General features: G+C 42.6%; 1 protein-coding gene across 3 annotated transcripts in view; it reads left to right on the top strand.

Moving 5' to 3' along the window:
• LOC137413869 (alpha-enolase-like) overlaps positions 1 to 19,049 on the top strand; it is a 68,515-nt gene that overhangs the window by 369 nt on the left and 49,097 nt on the right. Inside the window, exons 2-13 of one of the 3 annotated variants that reach the window (XM_068099312.2) lie at positions 276 to 370; positions 5,576 to 5,660; positions 5,822 to 5,917; positions 9,961 to 10,019; positions 10,282 to 10,342; positions 10,558 to 10,688; positions 12,668 to 12,881; positions 13,134 to 13,271; positions 14,647 to 14,824; positions 16,507 to 16,603; positions 17,651 to 17,709; positions 18,279 to 18,986. In XM_068099312.2, coding sequence (XP_067955413.1) covers positions 276 to 370; positions 5,576 to 5,660; positions 5,822 to 5,917; positions 9,961 to 10,019; positions 10,282 to 10,342; positions 10,558 to 10,688; positions 12,668 to 12,881; positions 13,134 to 13,271; positions 14,647 to 14,824; positions 16,507 to 16,603; positions 17,651 to 17,709; positions 18,279 to 18,348 — 1,283 coding nt within the window. In that variant the 3' untranslated portion in view covers positions 18,349 to 18,986. Of the gene's footprint in view, positions 1 to 18; positions 371 to 5,575; positions 5,661 to 5,821; positions 5,918 to 9,960; positions 10,020 to 10,281; positions 10,343 to 10,557; positions 10,689 to 12,667; positions 12,882 to 13,133; positions 13,272 to 14,646; positions 14,825 to 16,506; positions 16,604 to 17,650; positions 17,710 to 18,278; positions 18,987 to 19,049 lie in introns of those variants that run through there. The other 2 variants (XM_068099311.2, XM_078786648.1) reach the window with 2 other exon arrangements.

Genomic DNA, 19,049 nt, shown 5'->3' with positions numbered 1-19,049 from the left:
ACCAACCCACCCCTCCCAGAATTTTTCTTTGTATATACAGTTACCATTGCCTCGTGCCTGATGCTTGGACTATTTGGGTTTGAAACATCCGACTTTATCTCAGACATTTGGTCTGGTAACCAATGAAGGATCTACCAAAGCCATGTCACGCACTTGCTGACATTTTGTATGACCGGAGTGACCCTTTTGCTGGAACCTCACATCTGGTATATATATGGTAACGAGTGACGTCAGGGGCGGAGGTTGGAGAAGCCACTCATTCTCTCTCCCCAAAGCAATTCCAGAGCCTCTGCCTCCAGCTCAACTCTGCTGCACTTCGCCATTCATAGTGGACATCAAACCTGAGGACTTCAAACAACATCCTGACATCGTAAGTCATGCGCTGCACGTGCCCGTCTACACTTTTTGTATTTTAGAACAATTGAGATGACAGTAGTTTCATGATTGTGCATTGAAAATATTATCAGCCAAAAAATATATTATTTTTTTTGCCAGGATTATTTAATATTCTTAGCCATTGTGGTAATTCAAGTTTTTCAAGATGTGTATTTTGATTCATTCACAAACAAATATACATCACACATCTAAATAAAGTTTTCAAGGAAATTCAAACCTAAATAAATATGATAATGTAAATTGAAATAAAGTTGCCTGGATTCATATGTGCAACCCAGTTGTATAGACGTGTGACGACTAAAGCGCCCATTGCATGAAGTAGCAGGAGAGGGAAGATACATTTGGAACAGTAATAGAGATGTGCTAAAAATACAGGCAGCAATGGCTCCAAAATAGGATGGAAAAACCATGCTCACCATGCAGGCCTGCATTGCAAGACGCATTCACAAAACCTAAAACCATTGGGATCTAAACATATAGACCAACACCGATCAACCAATAGGATAACCTGTTAACAATTTATGACGTGCACCTGAATTTATTTAAAACTAGCAGGAGTACCCGGCGTTGCGGGGGGGGGGGGGGGGGGGTGGAGGGGAAAGATATACTACATTAGTCTACATATACATCTTTGGGGAGGGGGGGTGGGGGGGGCGGGGTGGAAGGGAAAGATATACGACATTAGTCTACATATACATCTTTGGGGAGGAGGGGTGGGGGGGGGGCGGGGTGGAAGGGAAAGATATACGACATTAGTCTACATATACATCTTTGGGGAGGGGGGGTGGGAGGGGGCGGGGTGGAAGGGAAAGATATACGACATTAGTCTACATATACATCTTTGGGGAGGGGGGGTGGGAGGGGGCGGGGTGGAAGGGAAAGATATACGACATTAGTCTACATATACATCTTTGGGGAGGAGGGGTGGGGGGGGGCGGGGTGGAAGGGAAAGATATACGACATTAGTCTACATATACATCTTTGGGGAGGGGGGGTGGGAGGGGGCGGGGTGGAAGGGAAAGATATACGACATTAGTCTACATATACATCTTTGGGGAGGAGGGGTGGGGGGGGGGGGCGGGGTGGAAGGGAAAGATATACTACATTAGTCTACATATACATCTTTGGGGAGGGGGGGGGTGGCTTTGACAGGCCTCACCGTTTTGGGGGAGTGGGGAGAAGGGAAGGAGGAAAGATTTTCCCATGCAAAGAGTGCTTTATCCTCAGTATTGCCCAGGTTTAAAAAAAGGGAATTGTAATACCCTCTGCCCCCATCACCAGGTGGCGCTACACGGTACACATTTACATAGAGAATTTACGCCCTTCCCACGGTCCTCCACACCCCCGAATGAGGCCGCAGCCACATAGCCTATGTTACCCCCCAGACAAAGTTGTATTTGTATTTGAACCCTGAGTTAAGTATAAACGTGTTTATAGCTGGAGTACCCGGCGTTGCTCAAGCGAAAAAGAAACATTAACATATTTGAAATGAGGGAAAATATAATGGAAAAGCATTTACATCCAAATCAGAATCCATCACAAATGTCAAATCATCATTTTACCTTTTCGTTGAATATATGCTGGTGAATGCGTCGTTCAACACATTTCTGCGTTATATTAGGTATGATGACTTTCAGGAAGAAGAAGCCTTTTGCATACAAGATCCAGGCTCCTGTAAGAGCTAACATTGATCAATAAAAAAGACAAAATGACATAAAACACATGATAAAGGAAGTGGGAGACAAGATGGAGAGCAGCGACATCGGGAGATCCGTGGGAGGGAGAGAGCTTGGGGGTAGGAGGTCAAACGAACTGGTCGAACAAGTGGAACATGTCTTTCAACCCTGACAAATCTCACACTCTTACTATGTCTCTCCGAAAAGACCGACTGGACAACCCTCCCATCTACTGTCTCAACAATCCTCTCCAAGAAGTTCTGTCACTCAAGCTTTTGGGTCTCACTATCTGCCATGATCTTTCCTGGGAAAACCACATTTCCAAGCTGGCCTCCAATGCCAGTCGCCGACTGGGCATCTTCCATCGTGCGAAGTCCTTCCTTGGCACACCTGAGCTCCTCACCACATACAAGGCTTTCATCCACAGCTCAATGGAGTACTGCTCTCCCCTCTGGGCCGGTGCTCCTGCCTCACATCTAGCTCGTCTTCACGCTGGTGAAACCAAAGCTTTCAAAATCATTGGAATCTCCCCCGATGAAGCTGATTGTGAGGGCCTTTCACTTACTCACCGCAGGCAGGTAGGTTGTCTTTCTGTCTTCTACCGACTCCTCTCTGGCCTTGCCCCCCCAACTCTATCTGTGCTCTGTCCCCCAAATATTCTTACAGGTCGCACAAGAACTGCCAGCAACCCTCTTATGGTGAAACTGCCAAAATCAAGACTCTATATTCACCTTCATCTTTCATTCCTCTTTTCTCCCACTTCTGGAACAAACTCCCTCACTCTCTTCAACCTCACTCCTCCCTCCAGGTTTTTAAAACAGCTGTTCACCACCATCTCTTATCTTCCCCCATCCAAAACCTTGATCTTTTCTACCCCCGTTAATTCACCCCAGATCCACTTTTCTGAAATACCGACTTCTTTCCTGGAAGTCCTAGCTGTGTCCATGTGTTTTTTTTTTTTTTTTTTACTCCATGTGTTTTTTACCTTTCCCACACCCCACCCCCCTTCCCATGCCTCCTACCCCAAGCCCTCTCCCTCGCACAGATCTCCCAATGTCCCTGCTCTCAAATGTTGAACTTGTGTGCTTCCCCCTCTCCCCATATGGTCTTCCACTCCCTTTATTTTGTCTTATGTGTCCGTTATTGTTTTTTTTGTCATTAATATTAGCTCTTACACGAGCCTCGATCTTGTATACAAAAAAAAAAGAAAAAAAAAGTTGCTGATTGATAATAAGAGGGTTGCTGGCAGATCTTGTGCGACCTGTAGGAATATTTGGTGGACAGAGCCCAGAGAGAGCTGGAGGAGCAAGGCCGGAGAGGAGTCGGTGGAAGCCTTACTACCAACTTCGACCTCTTCCGGAATTGTTTTATTACTTGTGTTCAAATGTCTGGTCATTGTTTTGTATTTATTTATTTATGTGAATGTGTACTTGTATATAACTGTCATTAATCAAAAGGCTTCGGCAATACAGAGCGATTTTTAAAAAAAAATTCCAAAAAAACTAACTTCTTTTTTTTCATTTTTATTTTGCCTGAAACACTCCCAGGCACTCACTGATGAACCTCTGAAAGTTTGACGAAGATCCGTTCAGCCATCTCTGAGAAAAATGGCGACACAGACAGACACACAGACAGACGAACAGCTCTCTTTGTATAGTCGATTAGCCAAATCAACCTGGTCAGGTTGTAATTTCCTGTGACACCCGTTTTGTGTTCCCATCCAAGCATATCGCCAAATATCGTGATCCCAAGTACAAATCCCATATTCTGTGTTGATTTGTCCATTGCCAAGCTTCCACTGCCCTCGTCATTCCTGTTAACGTATTCCTGCATTTAGGTCCTGAGGTCGAGGCCATGTCATGCCGTTAACTTAACACCAGGTGGGTTGACTGGCTCAGCCTGTCATCCTTTTGAGGTCAGCAAAATGAGTACCAGCTTGTTGGGAACTATATAAGCCGTCCGAGTATCTTTGCAAAGGACCCCTAGCAAAGGTAACCGCTCTCGATGCCAGCGATGACCAATGGACACCGTGTGATCCTTAATGTCCACCAACTAATGCCGGCAGATGGGACACCCAGTTTAACGTCCATCCGAGAGACGGCACACATCAAATACTGCGACTGAACAATGTACAGTACATTGATTAAACCGGTTTTACTTAATGTAGTGAGAAATACGATTATCAAATATTGGTTCACGAGTTATCAAACAGAGTGACCACTATATTCGTCATGTGTGTGTGTCTGTCTGTCTGTGTGTACGTGTCAAATACACACTGTCCAAGTCTGTCCGCAGCATAACTACCCGATGATATCATCCGAACTTGATGAAACTTCGGTTGGAGGTTGATATCATGATCTAGTTGTGTCCTGCCCAGAGTGGGCGTATTGCGCCCATTGTGGGCGGAGCGACGCCCGAAAAAAATGTCTTTTTCGGGGGTAATTGAGTTCAAGGTACATCTTCTCCGAGGGGTTTGGTGGAATCTGACAGGGGTTTCGATATTTGGTTAGGCCAATGTCACGTGTATAGCCCCACGGAGCTCGATTTTTCATTTTCGCCCCAAGATCAAGGTCACAAGGTCACGAAATTTAGAAAAGTCGATTTTTGATGGATTTATTACATTGTTCGCTTCCTGATAGGGTGAAATGTCATACATGATCTTATATTATCACATACATCATGAAATACAAGTTTTCCAACAAATTTCAGAATCTTCGACCTTTGACCTTTGAAGGTCACAAAGGTCAAAGTTTCAAAGTTGTTGGAATGGAACCGAATTTTCAGTATTGTATAGCTAACTAACCTCATAACTGACTATACATTATTTTCTATCTCATTTCAAGGTCAATAACCTTCGTTTTGACATTTCAAGGTCACAAAGGTCAAATTTTCAAAGTTGTCTGAATCGAACCGAATTTTCAGTATTGTGTAGCTAACTAGTCTCATAACTGATTATACATTATTTTCTATCTCATTTCAAGGTCAATAACCTTCGTTTTGACATTTCAAGGTCACAAAGGTCAAATTTTCAAAGTTGTCGGAATCGAACCGAATTTTCGGTATTGTGTAGCTAACTAACCTCATAACTGATTATACATTATTTTCTATCTCATTTCAAGGTCAGTAACCTTCGTTATGACATTTCCGGGCCAGCACCACACACAATTACGTACAGCTGGCTCTTAAAGGCCTGCGCACGCAGCGCATTGGGGCTCTTTGTAAATAGGCATGTACACCGCATGTCGGGGGCTGACACCTGCCACGTGGGCCCCCGACCCCCCAGTACGGGCCTGTTTCGGTTATAGTCCGTCCTTTGTCATTGAATACCGCTCGCTCATGAACCATCGTCGTCTCCTGACTTGTATCTGCTTAATTTATCAGTGCTTCTGGGTAAAAATAAAGATTTCCTGTATTTGAAAAAAGATTTTTTAAATTCATGCTTGAGATTCCGCTGTTTTGATAAAGTCATTATGTGCTGCATTGTCAATGTCCCTTTGGCACAGATGTCTATCCTCAAGCTACATGCGCGCTCAATATACAATGCAGTGGGTCTACCTGCTTTTGAAGTGGAACTGATTACAAAATACGGTAATACAACATTTCCATATGCAGTCCTCATCACACCAAAGAACATTTACACAAGGTGGTGTAGATAAGTGGCCAAGATGATTGATGAGGACAGAATGATCACAGGGGGAGTTAAGAGTACTGGAACCAAAATCTCACTGGTGATTATTCCTGGTATCCAGGAATGTTTAGAGCTGCAGCAACTGGAGCTGGACACAAGGCCTTTGAAGAACAGCAAGAGGTTCTAGATTGTGACCCAACACGCTTCCATGGCCAAGGTGAGGGAAAGATGTGCAACACAATGTGACGTTTACATCATCAATATAATGTTGTACCAGTTACGGCCAGGAGGTTCTCAGATTGATTTTACGATTTAAACTTTAAAGTGTGAGAGCACTTTTTATTATATATTTTATCTATCTATCTATATATCTTTCTATTTATCTATCTTCTATCTATTTTATCTTCTTTCGATCTATTCTACTCGTATATGTAAATGCAAGTTGCCTGATTGCGTCTGATCAGGGTAAACGTCATAACCACAGCACGTACACTGCTGAATGATACCTCATTTAAGAGCTATTGGGTCCACACAGTGCATGAGGTGGTTTAAAATTATGGATATTCACGCAATTTAAAGTTGGTGCATTTTTGATGTGCACGTGGTGTATATGCTCAGAGTCGTTTGCACATATACAGGAAGTAAAAAATATTGTCCTGTCACCTGCGGTTAAGACCACTGGGTGACGAATGACCGTTCGTTGTTACTCCCGAGGCACATAGCAGAAACTGTCGGCTGGTCCGTCGCATGTGGGTGAAGGAACCAGGTGCATACCGTGACTGAGGCCACACGGGTTTATTCTCAGATCCATGAACAAATAAACACACACATCAAATGAAATGCCACAATAATTAATTTAATGAAATAAAGTACGGCAAAATAAAGGTTGAGGTAAAATAAATATTCGCTACTTTGAGGGACCCTCCACGCGGATACAAAAACACACAAGGGGAAAGATAAGATAAAATAAATTGTTTTCTCTGGTCAGCCGGCACTCAGCTTGCTCAACGAGATCGTTGAATGAAGTAGGCAGTACAAAGTGGCCCAAAGATGCTCACTTTCCTCAACCAACAATGGCGTGGAGTCGCTCTCCTCAGCGCCACGTACGTGAGGTAATTCGTGCCGGCGGTCCTCTTTCGGTCCCCACTCCGTCCGAAGCACCAAGAGCCCTACAAACCGCCACTAACACCTCCTCCTCACAATTGCAAAAGTTCCACACCGCTCTCTCTCAGCACCGGCACACCAAGCCAGAAGAGCCAGCACAAAAGCAAATGACCGAGAACAACGAGAGAGAGAGAAGAGAAGAGAAGAGAAGAGAAGAGAAGAGAAGAGAAGAGAAGAGAAGAGAAGAGAAGAGAAGAGAGGGAACGAGAAGAGAGGGAACGAGAGAGGGAACGAGTCAGCGAGTCAGCGATTCCTCTTCTTTCTGCTCCAAGCTCGAACCTTCTCTGTGATGTCATCCTGTGCAATCGCAGAGTTCCACTGAATCACCTCATGGTCCGGCTCGACCAATGACGAACTCCGGGGCGTGGCATGCCGGGTTGCTATCCTTTGGAGGTGGGGTTTATTTGCCAATCGACTCTGCCTGCTTGCAGGGGATGAATTTTTGTAATTGTTGTTATGAGAGTTTTTATGGCTGGCCTGGTGATAATTGTAAAAAAAACGTAGGGAAAAGCCACTGGATGCAATCACAAACTGGGGCAAAACTAACTTGAATCCCTACCTAGTTAACATAGCTCCACACCCCCTCCCCCGTGTGAAGACACAAGCTTAAGCTCCAGTTTCCCTACTTAATACATCGAGATGTCTCCGTCCATGGCCCATGCTACACCTATACAATCCTACCTGTACTATGGTATTTCATCATCTTGTTAAGAATTGGAGTAACGGGCTTTGCCTGCATGAGTAGTAAGGGCCATCTAGTTATTACTCACATAAATCATCAACTCATCCTCTGCACATCAGGAGACGGAGTTTTGCAATCACTTCTGTGTGTCTGTGTGTTTGTGTGTGTGTGTGTCTGTCCAGACCATAACGTTTTTACCATTTGAGTTATTTTCATCAAATTTTCACGAAACCTTTATTATAACTAGTGGGGTCACCGGTGGGAATCGCACGGGCATGGAGGTGTATCGTTGCGATCGGTGCAGCCGTTTTTGCGGTAGATGGGACGATAACGTTATGCGGGAGTCCAAACCTGAAAATTCTGACGACCAAAGCTGAAATTGGAAAAACAATATGGCCTATTTTACTCCAGGGGGTCCCAGGATTACCCACCCAAAATATCGTTGCGATCGGTTCAGCCGTTTTTGCGGTACCTTCGAACGGACGGACGGACAGACAGACAGACGGACGGACATTTGGTGAATTATAGTAAGATACAGAGAAGGCAAATTAATAATTTTGTCAAAAGGTCAAAAGGTTAAAGTCAGTGTCACCTCGAATCATACATTTTTATCCAATTGACCTGAAATTTCAATTTAACATTTTAGTTTTGTAATCAATTTTTTAAACAAAGCTTTATTATGAGAAGGTAAATTAATAATTTGGTCAAAGGTCAGCGTCACATAAAATCGCCAATTTTCACCTGATTGCCCTGAAATTTAAAGAATTTGCAAATTGGGTCGCTGAGTTGGTTCACCAATCAAAAGCTAAAAGATGATTGTTTTTTTAGATCAAAAGGTCAAGGTTCAAGGTTGCGTAAAATCACCAATTTTCACCCAATTTACCTGAAATTTTAAGGATTTGCATATTGGGTCACTGAATTGGTTCACTAACCAAAAGGTAGGTATCGATTGTGTTTTTTTAGATCAAAATGTCAAGGGTCAATTTTGCATAAAATCATCAATTTTCATCCAATTGAGCTGAAATTTTAAGGATTTGCATATTGGGTCACTGAATTCGGTCACTAACCAAAAGGTAGGTGTCGATTGTGTTTTTTAGATCAAAGGTCAAGGGTCACTTTTGCATAAAATCATCAATTTTCATCCAATTGAGCTGAAATTTTAAGGATTTGCATATTGGGTCACTGAATTGGTTCACTAACCAAAAGGTAGGTGTCGATTGTGTTTTTTAGATCAAAGGTCAAGGGTCAATTTTGCATAAAATCATCAATTTTCATCCAATTGAGCTGAAATTTTAAGGATTTGCATATTGGGTCACTGAATTGGTTCACCAATCAAAAGGTAGGTGTCGATTGTGTTTTTTAGATCAAAGGTCAAGGGTCACTTTTGCATAAAATCATCAATTTTCATCCAATTGAGCTGAAATTTTAAGGATTTGCATATTGGGTCACTGAATTCGGTCACTAACCAAAAGGTAGGTGTCGATTGTGTTTTTTAGATCAAAGGTCAAGGGTCACTTTTGCATAAAATCATCAATTTTCATCCAATTGAGCTGAAATTTTAAGGATTTGCATATTGGGTCACTGAATTGGTTCACTAACCAAAAGGTAGGTGTCGATTGTGTTTTTTAGATCAAAGGTCAAGGGTCAATTTTGCATAAAATCATCAATTTTCATCCAATTGAGCTGAAATTTTAAGGATTTGCATATTGGGTCACTGAATTGGTTCACCAATCAAAAGGTAGGTGTCGATTGTGTTTTTTAGATCAAAGGTCAAGGGTCACTTTTGCATAAAATCATCAATTTTCATCCAATTGAGCTGAAATTTTAAGGATTTGCATATTGGGTCACAGAATTGGTTCACCAATCAAAAGCTCCAAGCCGATTGTTTTTTTTTAGATCTAAAGCTCAAAGGTCAAGGCTGCATAAAATCATCAATTTTAATTTTGTATTTTTTAACTGTTTATGTTATTTTTGAGCAGATGGAAGAAGACAAAGACTTCTGAATACAAACGGACGTGGATGGGCTTTGCATTTTCAGATGCTTTCTCGTTTCGGGGTTGTTTTACTGAGATAAAGCCAGGTGTTAGCTTAACGGTTAAGGTGGCTGGCTTGAGATCTCAGGGTCCCGAGTTTGAGCCCCTGTCAGCACAGGTCGGAGCCTTGAACACGTGACTATAATGTAGCGGGATTGGTCAAAGGGAGAAAACTGTGGTTCTGCCATGACTTCCCATTGGATGGGACATGCGACACATCTTCAATTAAGTTAATTTGAATAACCGTTGAAATGTGCTTTTATTATATTTATTTGTATTATCATCTACTGTATATATATTGCCTTTGCTTCCTGGCATCTGCCAAAGAGTCAGGGAGTGAGTGATCTTGGTGTGTTCTTGCCCATCCACCCTACCTGAAAGGTGTGATGAGAGCTGTGAAACATGTCAATGAGTTCATCGGCCCTTCACTTTGCAATCAGGTATTTTATTTTATCATACTCGTTTCTTCACACATACTTATCCATATAACAAGAACCTATTTAGGGTTATTGAATTTTAAGTTGAAGTTTTACAGTAAAAATCACCTAATGTGGTCAATTCTGCAGCGAAGCAAAATGCAAGCAATAGGTGTCATTGATGTATATTCTAGAACCTTCTCTTAGAGATCCTTTCAGTGGTGTGTGTGTGTGTGTGTGTGTGTGTGTGTGTGTGTGTGTGTGTGTGTGTGTGTGTGTGTGTCAGTGTCTTCTTGTGACAGAACAGGCAAAGTTGGACTCCTTCCTGCGTGAGATGAACCATCACAGTAAGGCCTTCTCTATTAAGGACCAATCAGATCCTGTATTTAATATAATCTCCTGCACAGTTTCGTTAATATCCTCAAGCCTCTGTGTTTTCTTTTTGAACAGATGTCTAGGCTCATGGAAGAATTACGTTAACTATGCTTTGATGGATTATTTACACACTGCCCTATATTTTTCAATCTCCCACCTCAATACCCTGGCACACCTGTCCATGCAGCCGATTTGGGTTGTCCGGCACTACTTGCCATCTCTCGGGCGATATGCCGGGCCGGAGCTGTGGCAAGAGATATGCCTCTGTCGGCATACATCGCTCATCTTGCTGGGACTAAAATGGTTCTTCCTCTGCCGGTAAAAAAATGCTCTCTGGCTAACAAAAAGAATAATAATGAACACCATTGCAGATCCAAGTGAATGCCTTTCTACCTGACTCTTTGTCCTCTTCACAGGTCGTCTAACTCTTTGTCCTCCTCACAGGTCATCCTGGCTCTAACTTGTTCCACCTGACTCTTTGTCCTCCTCACATGTCATCCTGGCTGTGTTTTGTTCCACCTGACTATTTGTCCTCCTCACATGTCATCCTGGCTGTGTTTTGTTCCACCTGACTATTTGTCCTCCTCACATGTCACCCTGGTTGTGTTTTGTTTCACCTGACTCTTTGTCCTCCTCACATGTCATCCTGGCTGTGACTTGTTCCATCTGACTCTATGCCCTCCTCACAGGTCACCTGACTCTTTGTCCTCCTCACAGGTCATCCTGGCCGTGACTTGTTCCACCTGACTCTTTGTCCTCCTCACAGGTCATCCTGGTTGTGTTTTGTTCCACCTGACTCTTTGTCCTCCTCACATGTCATCCTGGCTGTGACTTGTTCCATCTGACTCTATGTCCTCCTCACAGGTCACCTGACTCTTTGTCCTCCTCACAGGTCATCCTGGCCGTGACTTGTTCCACCTGACTCTTTGTCCTCCTCACAGGTCATCCTGGCTGTGTTTTGTTCCACCTGACTCTTTGTCCTCCTTACAGGTCATCTGACTATTTGTCCTCCTCACAGGAAATCCTGGCTGTGACTTGTTCCACCTGACTCTTTGTCCTCCTCACAGGTCACCTGACTCTTTGTCCTCCTCACAGGTCATCCTGGCTGTGACTTGTTCCACCTGACTCTTTGTCCTCCTCACAGGTCATCCTGGCTGTGACTTGTTCCACCTGACTCTTTGTCCTCCTCACAGGTCATCCTGGCTGTGACTTGTTCCACCTGACTCTTTGTCCTCCTCACAGGTCATCCTGGCTGTGACTTGTTCCACCTGACTATTTGTCCTCTTCACATGTCATCCTGGCTGTGAGTTGTTCCATCTGACTCTTTGTCCTCCTCACAGGTCATCCTGGCCGTGACCTGTTCCACCTGTCTCTTTGTCCTCCTCACAGGTCATCCTGGCTGTGTTTTGTTCCACCTGACTCTTTGTCCTCCTCACAGGTCATCCTGGCTGTGACTTGTTCCACCTGTCTCTTTGTCCTCCTTACAGGTCATCTGACTATTTGTCCTCCTCACAGGTCATCCTGGCCGTGACTTGTTCCACCTGTCTCTTTGTCCTCCTCACAGGCCATCCTGGCTGTGACTTGTTCCACCTGACTCTTTGTCCTCCTCACAGGTCATCCTGGCCGTGACTTGTTCCACCTGTCTCTTTGTCCTCCTCACAGGTCATCCTGGCTGTGACTTGTTCCACCTGACTCTTTGTCGTCCTCACAGGCCATCCTGGCCGTGACTTGTTCCACCTGTCTCTTTGTCCTCCTCACAGGTCATCCTGGCCGTGACTTGTTCCACCTGTCTCTTTGTCCTCCTCACAGGTCATCCTGGCCGTGACTTGTTCCACCTGACTCTTTGTCGTCCTCACAGGCCATCCTGGCCGTGACTTGTTCCACCTGTCTCTTTGTCGTCCTCACAGGCCATCCTGGCCGTGACTTGTTCCACCTGTCTCTTTGTCCTCCTCACAGGTCATCCTGGCTGTGACTTGTTCCACCTGACTATTTGTCCTCCTCCCATGTCATCCTGGCTGTGACTTGTTCCACCTGACTATTTGTCCTCCTCACAGGTCATCCTGGCCGTGACTTGTTCCACCTGACTCTTTGTCCTCCTCACAGGTTATCCTGGCTGTGACTTGTTCCACCTGACTCTTTGTCCTCCTCACAGGTCATCCTGGCCGTGACTTGTTCCACCTGACTCTTTGTCCTCCTCACAGGTCATCCTGGCCGTGACTTGTTCCATCTGACTATTTGTCCTCCTCCCATGTCATCCTGGCTGTGACTTGTTCCACCTGACTTTGTCCTCCTCACAGGTCATCCTGGCTGTGACTTGCGATAACCCAGATAGGATATTCTGCTCATACTACTTTGTGCCAAAATCAGCCACCAGCATCAAGGAGGCCCTGACAATGGTGGCGGACTGTGTCGGAGCTCTACGTGCACTTTTACGGGATGCACATGGTCTGTTTGGAACAAATGTCAGCCAAGACGGTGGTTTTGCCCTAACAGACATGGCTGAACGTGAAGGTATGATTGAGCGATGAACTTGCACTGATGGATTTTGAAATTCTATACCCACTGTTGTTTCATCAAGTGCAGATCGATGAAAATTTCCTCTTCTTCTTCTCCGTACTCCAGCTTCCCCTAAACTTTGTCATTTACTGCACCCCTGTTTTCATTAACTTTTTATTTCATTACCTTTCCAATCTTGATCCCCTTTTGCTTCTTTCTGCTCTGTCTTTCTCCCTCCCATCTTGCATTTTGATGCTTGTCCTGCAGTGTTTCTTACCCTGGTTACAGCAATCAACCATGCAGGCCATGGAGGTCACGTGTTAATTGCCGTGGCAACGAGTGATGCGAACCCGTGTGCTGGTCCCAGGTTAGAATCTCTGCGCTCAATCATCCGCGAGTTTCCAGGTGAGGGTCGCGTTGCTCTTGACTCAACATTTTGTTTGCTCTTCTGTCTAATATAATCTATTTATTTAGAGTCTTATATTTTATGGATTTTATTATGAAAAGTTATTTCTCCCATTGTTGTTTTAATTATTAAACCACTTTTGTACTTTTATTATCCAGTACAAACAATTTTTTCAGCATCCACATAAATACACAGGATCAAAGGAAGTGGAGATAAATATCCACTAATAAGTTGATATTGGAGGGTGTTGTCGACAAAATTGAGAAACAGTTGCCTATGAAACTCCCAATCAATAAAACAGCCAATCCCACCTTTCAAATGTTTTTCACTCCCTGCTCCTTACCTGGAACCTTCACATTCACAATAGTTGTGCCACATCTCTCACAGCATTTGAAATCCCTTCGCAAACCGTTCCTTTTTACAGAGTCTAAGGCTTATGGAGGGGCTGTCACACTAAGCACGTGCACACACACACACACACACACACACACACACACACACACACACACACACACACACACTGATGGAGGTGGATACTTTGAGACTTGGTAGGTGTCCGTTCCATCTACTGAAACCCATCCACGTGTGGAGATAGCAACCACTAACAGCAACTTGCATGCACACACGTATACACACACACACACACACGTGCACACACATTAAAACCATCCCTGGAAGTATTACTACAAACGAACTGCAGTTGAAGCTGTCCGGGGCTCGGTGATGATCCTCCAAATAGCCCTCGGAACAAAACTTTAAGAATTAGAACAGCACTTGGTGGAGCGCATACCTCCACCAGGCCAAACAGTTTACGTTTTGTATCCACTGATAGATCAGATCTGGATTCAGACCTCAACCAAAATCGAATCACCTTGTTCTTGTCACTTACCCAAACTCATCCACCAAGTTTTGTCATAATCCGTCCACAACGTTTTGAAATATCATGTTGTATATCGGTTTTGGCCCTTTCACTCTGGTGAAGAATGACTTCAAAAATTAAAAAAAATTCTCTTATCCGGATTCGAATCTTCATCACAATTGAATCAATATTATTCCTTGTCACACAACCAAACCTGTTCACCAAGTTTCATCCAAATCCGTCAATAACTTTTTGAGTTAACTTGCTGTGTATCGTTTTCGGGTGGTGGAGATAAAAATTGATCTCATTGAATGATAAATTAGTCGCAATCAGGATTCAGTGTGTGCAACAAGTAAACTAAAAGTATTTATCTCACTTAAGTAATAACCTAAACCTCTCAAGATGAAACTAATGCAGAATAGCCTTACAAATGCAATGCTGTATTGATCATAAATGAAACTTTGTATCAATGGAACATCAAAGTGAAATATTGAACATGTTGCATGCGGGTGCAGTGGAGGTTATCTATACACATCCTGCCTCACCTGCACAAAATACCGGTGACCTTCGAAGCCTGATCGGGCCAGTGAAGTTGCATACTGAGTGGAGAGGTGGGCCACTGGAAAATGGCCAATTGCAGCCACTCTGGACTCGGCCTGGAGCCCTAGCCACTGTCACAGATGCCATTGACATGTGAGTGCAAAGTGATTTCGGGGCCGGAGGCGTTATGTTTTCGGGTTGTCCGTCCGTCCGTCCGTCTGTTCGGGCTAAACCTCGTTTTTCTCAGCAACCATATGTCCGATTGAGACGAAACTTTCAGGGTAGGAGTGACACCCATGCAGAATGTTTTTGTGATAATTGTGACGTCATAGGTCACGTGGTATGGCAGCCATATTGGATTAAACGCAAATAATTAAAAAATCATTTCTCGGAAACCACTGAATGGAAAAATTTGAAATGGCACATTGTCAAGTATTCCCAATGGGGAACAAAAGCATGATAATGGTGACATCATAGGTGAAGTGATACACCAGCCAAAAATGTTTTAATCGAATTCCTTACCCTAAAAATCTGAAATTGCATGCACATGATCTATGACCCATTTCTATTGAAATATTAAACTTATGACATCATAGGTCACACAGTTTGGCATCTATATTGGATTTAACCTAAATCCTTAAAAAACATCTTCTCCTAAACCACCAAATCGATTGACTCGAAACTTTACATGTGTCATTGACTAGGCATGGCGATTAAAATATGATCACAAAAACATAATTGGTCACATGGTGTGTGGCATTCATATTGGATTGAAGGAAAATATTAAATAATTATATCTCTGAAACCACTCACCCTATCGATGCAAAATTTTACAAATATCATCTAACTCCACTGTTGCACATAGTTTGAAAATGATGATGTTGTAGGTCACGTGGTTTGGCAGCCAACTTGGATAGAAAAACGAACCTTATCCGATAAACACGAAACTTCACAAACGTGATCCCCTACCCATACATATGCAGACTCTACATTTTTTAAGGTTAGATGTCATGTGGAATGGCAGCCATATTAGCTTGAAAGCCTATGTTTTAAAAAAATCTCTTCTCTGAAACCGCTTCACCGATCGATGTGAAACCTGTCATGGCTGGTGAAAATATGGTACTTGAAAACAGCTGAAGGGATTTAAATCAAACTTGTTTAGTTTTAGGACAGTGAACCAGGGCATCTACCCATTGTGGGACTATGCAGAGGCATATTGGCGACACAGTCGCATTGTTCTAGTTAAAATGTATTTTTAATTACGACTTGGGACAATATAATAATAAAAGGTGTGAAATAAAAGGTGTGAAATATATATTGTACTTCGTAAATTATTTTTTACTATCTAGCTTATTTGATGGTAAATATAGTTTGCTATTAATTAGTCAAACAATAAATTGATCTCCTAGAAATAGTTGTACAACTGCCATTCCACCATCAAAAGTTTTGAGGTAACAAACTTTTTGCTGAAACACTTAGAAATCAAATGAAAATTTAAATGGATCGTTTCATCCCATCAATTTTTGCTAAGTACATATTACAACACGTAAATTCTCACCTTTTATATACATATGTTTGCAAATAATATTACATTTGTATCTTTCTGATCTTTTTTACCTGGTAGTGAATTTTCATTTTTTAAATTCCATTTCAGTATCACAGATCTTACAGAAAACCACCAGTGTCATGTTCTTGTGTAGAATCACAATGAGTACAAGCCAGGTCGATTGAAGGGCCTGGGAATTTAACTATCGCAGCTTTCAAAACAGGAATATATTAAGTTGAATAGGTGCAACCTATTTACTGATAATACTTAACCAATGATTTGTGTCCAGGGTGCGGAAAAGCTCTTCTGTGGCATTGATGAGGGGTCCAGAAGGAACTGAGGATGCTTTCCTGGCGGACCTATCTACGGGATTAGGGGTTTCACAGGTAAAGGTTTGCAATAGTAAAGGGCTTATGTTTTTTTTTCATAAGCCCTTCCATATTTTTTTCATTAGAAATTTAATAAGCTTATGCTTATGTTTGTGATTTTTCTGGGTACTTCATGCAGCCTTCCTTGTCGAGAAATGTATGGCGGTTAATTTATTTATAATCCTAGCCACCTGGGACATGAACATTGAAGTGTGTGTGTTAGCTTCAATGAAAGATCGTCGGTGTATGTTTTGGCACCCTTATTGTCAGATGTGATGTCCTCTCATTATCCGTTTGTTGTGTGCTCTAAATGTGCCAGAACACGACGAGCCAGACGCCCTTCTTGATACCTACAGGATTACATTACAGATTTTTAGATTTAATTGTGAATTCGGGAGACGACCGCCATGTAGAACTGATGTGTTAATGCTTTGAATGTTTTTGAAACCTATCTTGATTAACTTTACATGTTATGTGGTTGTTTAAGTCTTGCACATGGTGTATGCTTGGGCGCCTCAGTGGTGTGACTCTATGTCTAGGCTGTCACTGGTGACTCACCAACAAGTGATGAAACCGGTCTGGCAGCTGAGGTGGTGGGGGGGGGGGGGAGGGGGGCGGGGGGGTGTTGGGGGGGGGGGTTGTAAAACTGGAATTCTCATGTATATGCCACTTGTGAATGTTTTACAGCTGTTGAGAAACCTGGATAGGGTTTTAAACAGCAGAGAGCTTCAACTTGTGCCGCTTTTATTGGTTGCTTTATGTAGCTTTCTTTGGCCCGAAGAGCATGGGGGTTAATTTATATAAATCCTAGCCACCTGGGGTAATTGATTAGGTGAGAACGGATTGGTTATTCCTTTCAATTACAGGTGAGGGATGTGATTTGGTCTTGATATCTGTGTGTATATATATATATAGTCATATTATTGGGTGATGATGCTGGTGCCTGAGATTACTGACGATTAATGATGTGGTGCAAATGAAAGGTGCTCTTATTCTTTGTTATTCTCTGTTATCCAGTCTGTTTGTTGGAAATGTCACTCACTAGGAAGTATTTTTTCTTTTTAGGTGATTACAGGTGGGATGTGTCGTTCAGAACATGTGGCAAAGTTCAACCAGCTGCTCAGGTGCGTCCTTAAAACTGCATATGCTATTCCATTTCTCCTCACAGAAACATCAACGATCAGCTAGATTAACTTGTAATAAGTTACATTGGGCAGCACATTGTGTTGCAGTTTTGGTTTCTCTTCTTCAGTTTTCAAATGCACCAAATCTCATCTGATAAAGAAAGATGGGCAACATCACAGTATCATATACTTTAGCATAATAAGAGGTTTCATACAGAACATTTGAAATACTCCCTGAGTTGTTGATGAAATAGGTATGAGGTGATGAAGTAGAGTGAGCATTCTGTCAGAATGCCATTATAGGAGGGGGTAATAGTACCACTGCTGTTTCTCAAAGGAAACAAAATCCTCGAGATTATTGGACAATCTAGATAGTCTCCGGACAATTATTATGTGACTCGTGGATTATCACTAAAACCCAGCTGGCTCACCAATGGCCGTCAGGGAGGGGCAATCTACCTGCCCTACCTGATTTGATCTACACGTGGGACCAGTCCATACTTTGTGGTTGCATCTTTGAATGGGTATTAAAATGCTAGCTTTTCACCTTTTGTTTTTGTCCCCATAAGGATCGAAGACGATCTCAGCAAAGGCGAGTTTGTCGTGGGAGCGCTACGCAGAGACACGCAGTGTGGTTAAAAAGCGACAATTTCTCCCAGCAGTTACACCACAAACAGTCATCCCACTCTGCTGTTGAGTCAGGAAATGGGAGTCAATCCTGCCTTCCCTTTGCTCTCCTATTTGTCATCATATGTCGGTTTTTGCATGTCCATTTAGTGCTTCCTTTAAAACTGGTCATCTTATGATCTTCAAAGAAGGGCCTCATTTTTTATCCATAATCATGTCAGCATTTGTAATTGTTTGCAAATATTTAATGTAATTAAATTTCATTATTTAAAAATTATCAAAGTAGTTATTGTCATTGGCAAACACATTACCATATTTACATCAAAAACTAGATGTGAATGCAATTTTAAAATTTTCTTTAATCCAATGAAGTAGAAACAAATTCTCATAGAGATTTCTATTAGATCGCAATACAAATCATAGGAATTTTTTTTATAATGGAGGTCTTTGAAATCACACAATCATGAGAATGCTTTCAGCATTTTCAGCAAGGCAAAGGCTGTATGGCTTCCATCCTCAGTGGATTAAATGCACTGCTTTACAGGTAGGGGAGTAAAACATTGATTTAGAGAAACTCAGAAGGCCTTGTTGACAGTTTGAATGTCAATATAAACTGTCAATATAAATGTCAATATAAACTTGTCAACTTATTTTTAAATTTGTTTGTTTTCTATTCGTTCCTTTGTTCTATACCCAATTGAGATTTGATATGC

This window comes from Myxine glutinosa, chromosome 11 (assembly GCF_964187855.1).
Source record: "Myxine glutinosa chromosome 11, kmMyxGlut1.1, whole genome shotgun sequence".
Taxonomy (NCBI): Eukaryota; Metazoa; Chordata; class Myxini; order Myxiniformes; family Myxinidae; genus Myxine; species Myxine glutinosa.
This window is presented reverse-complemented; position numbering and strand designations above follow the sequence as displayed.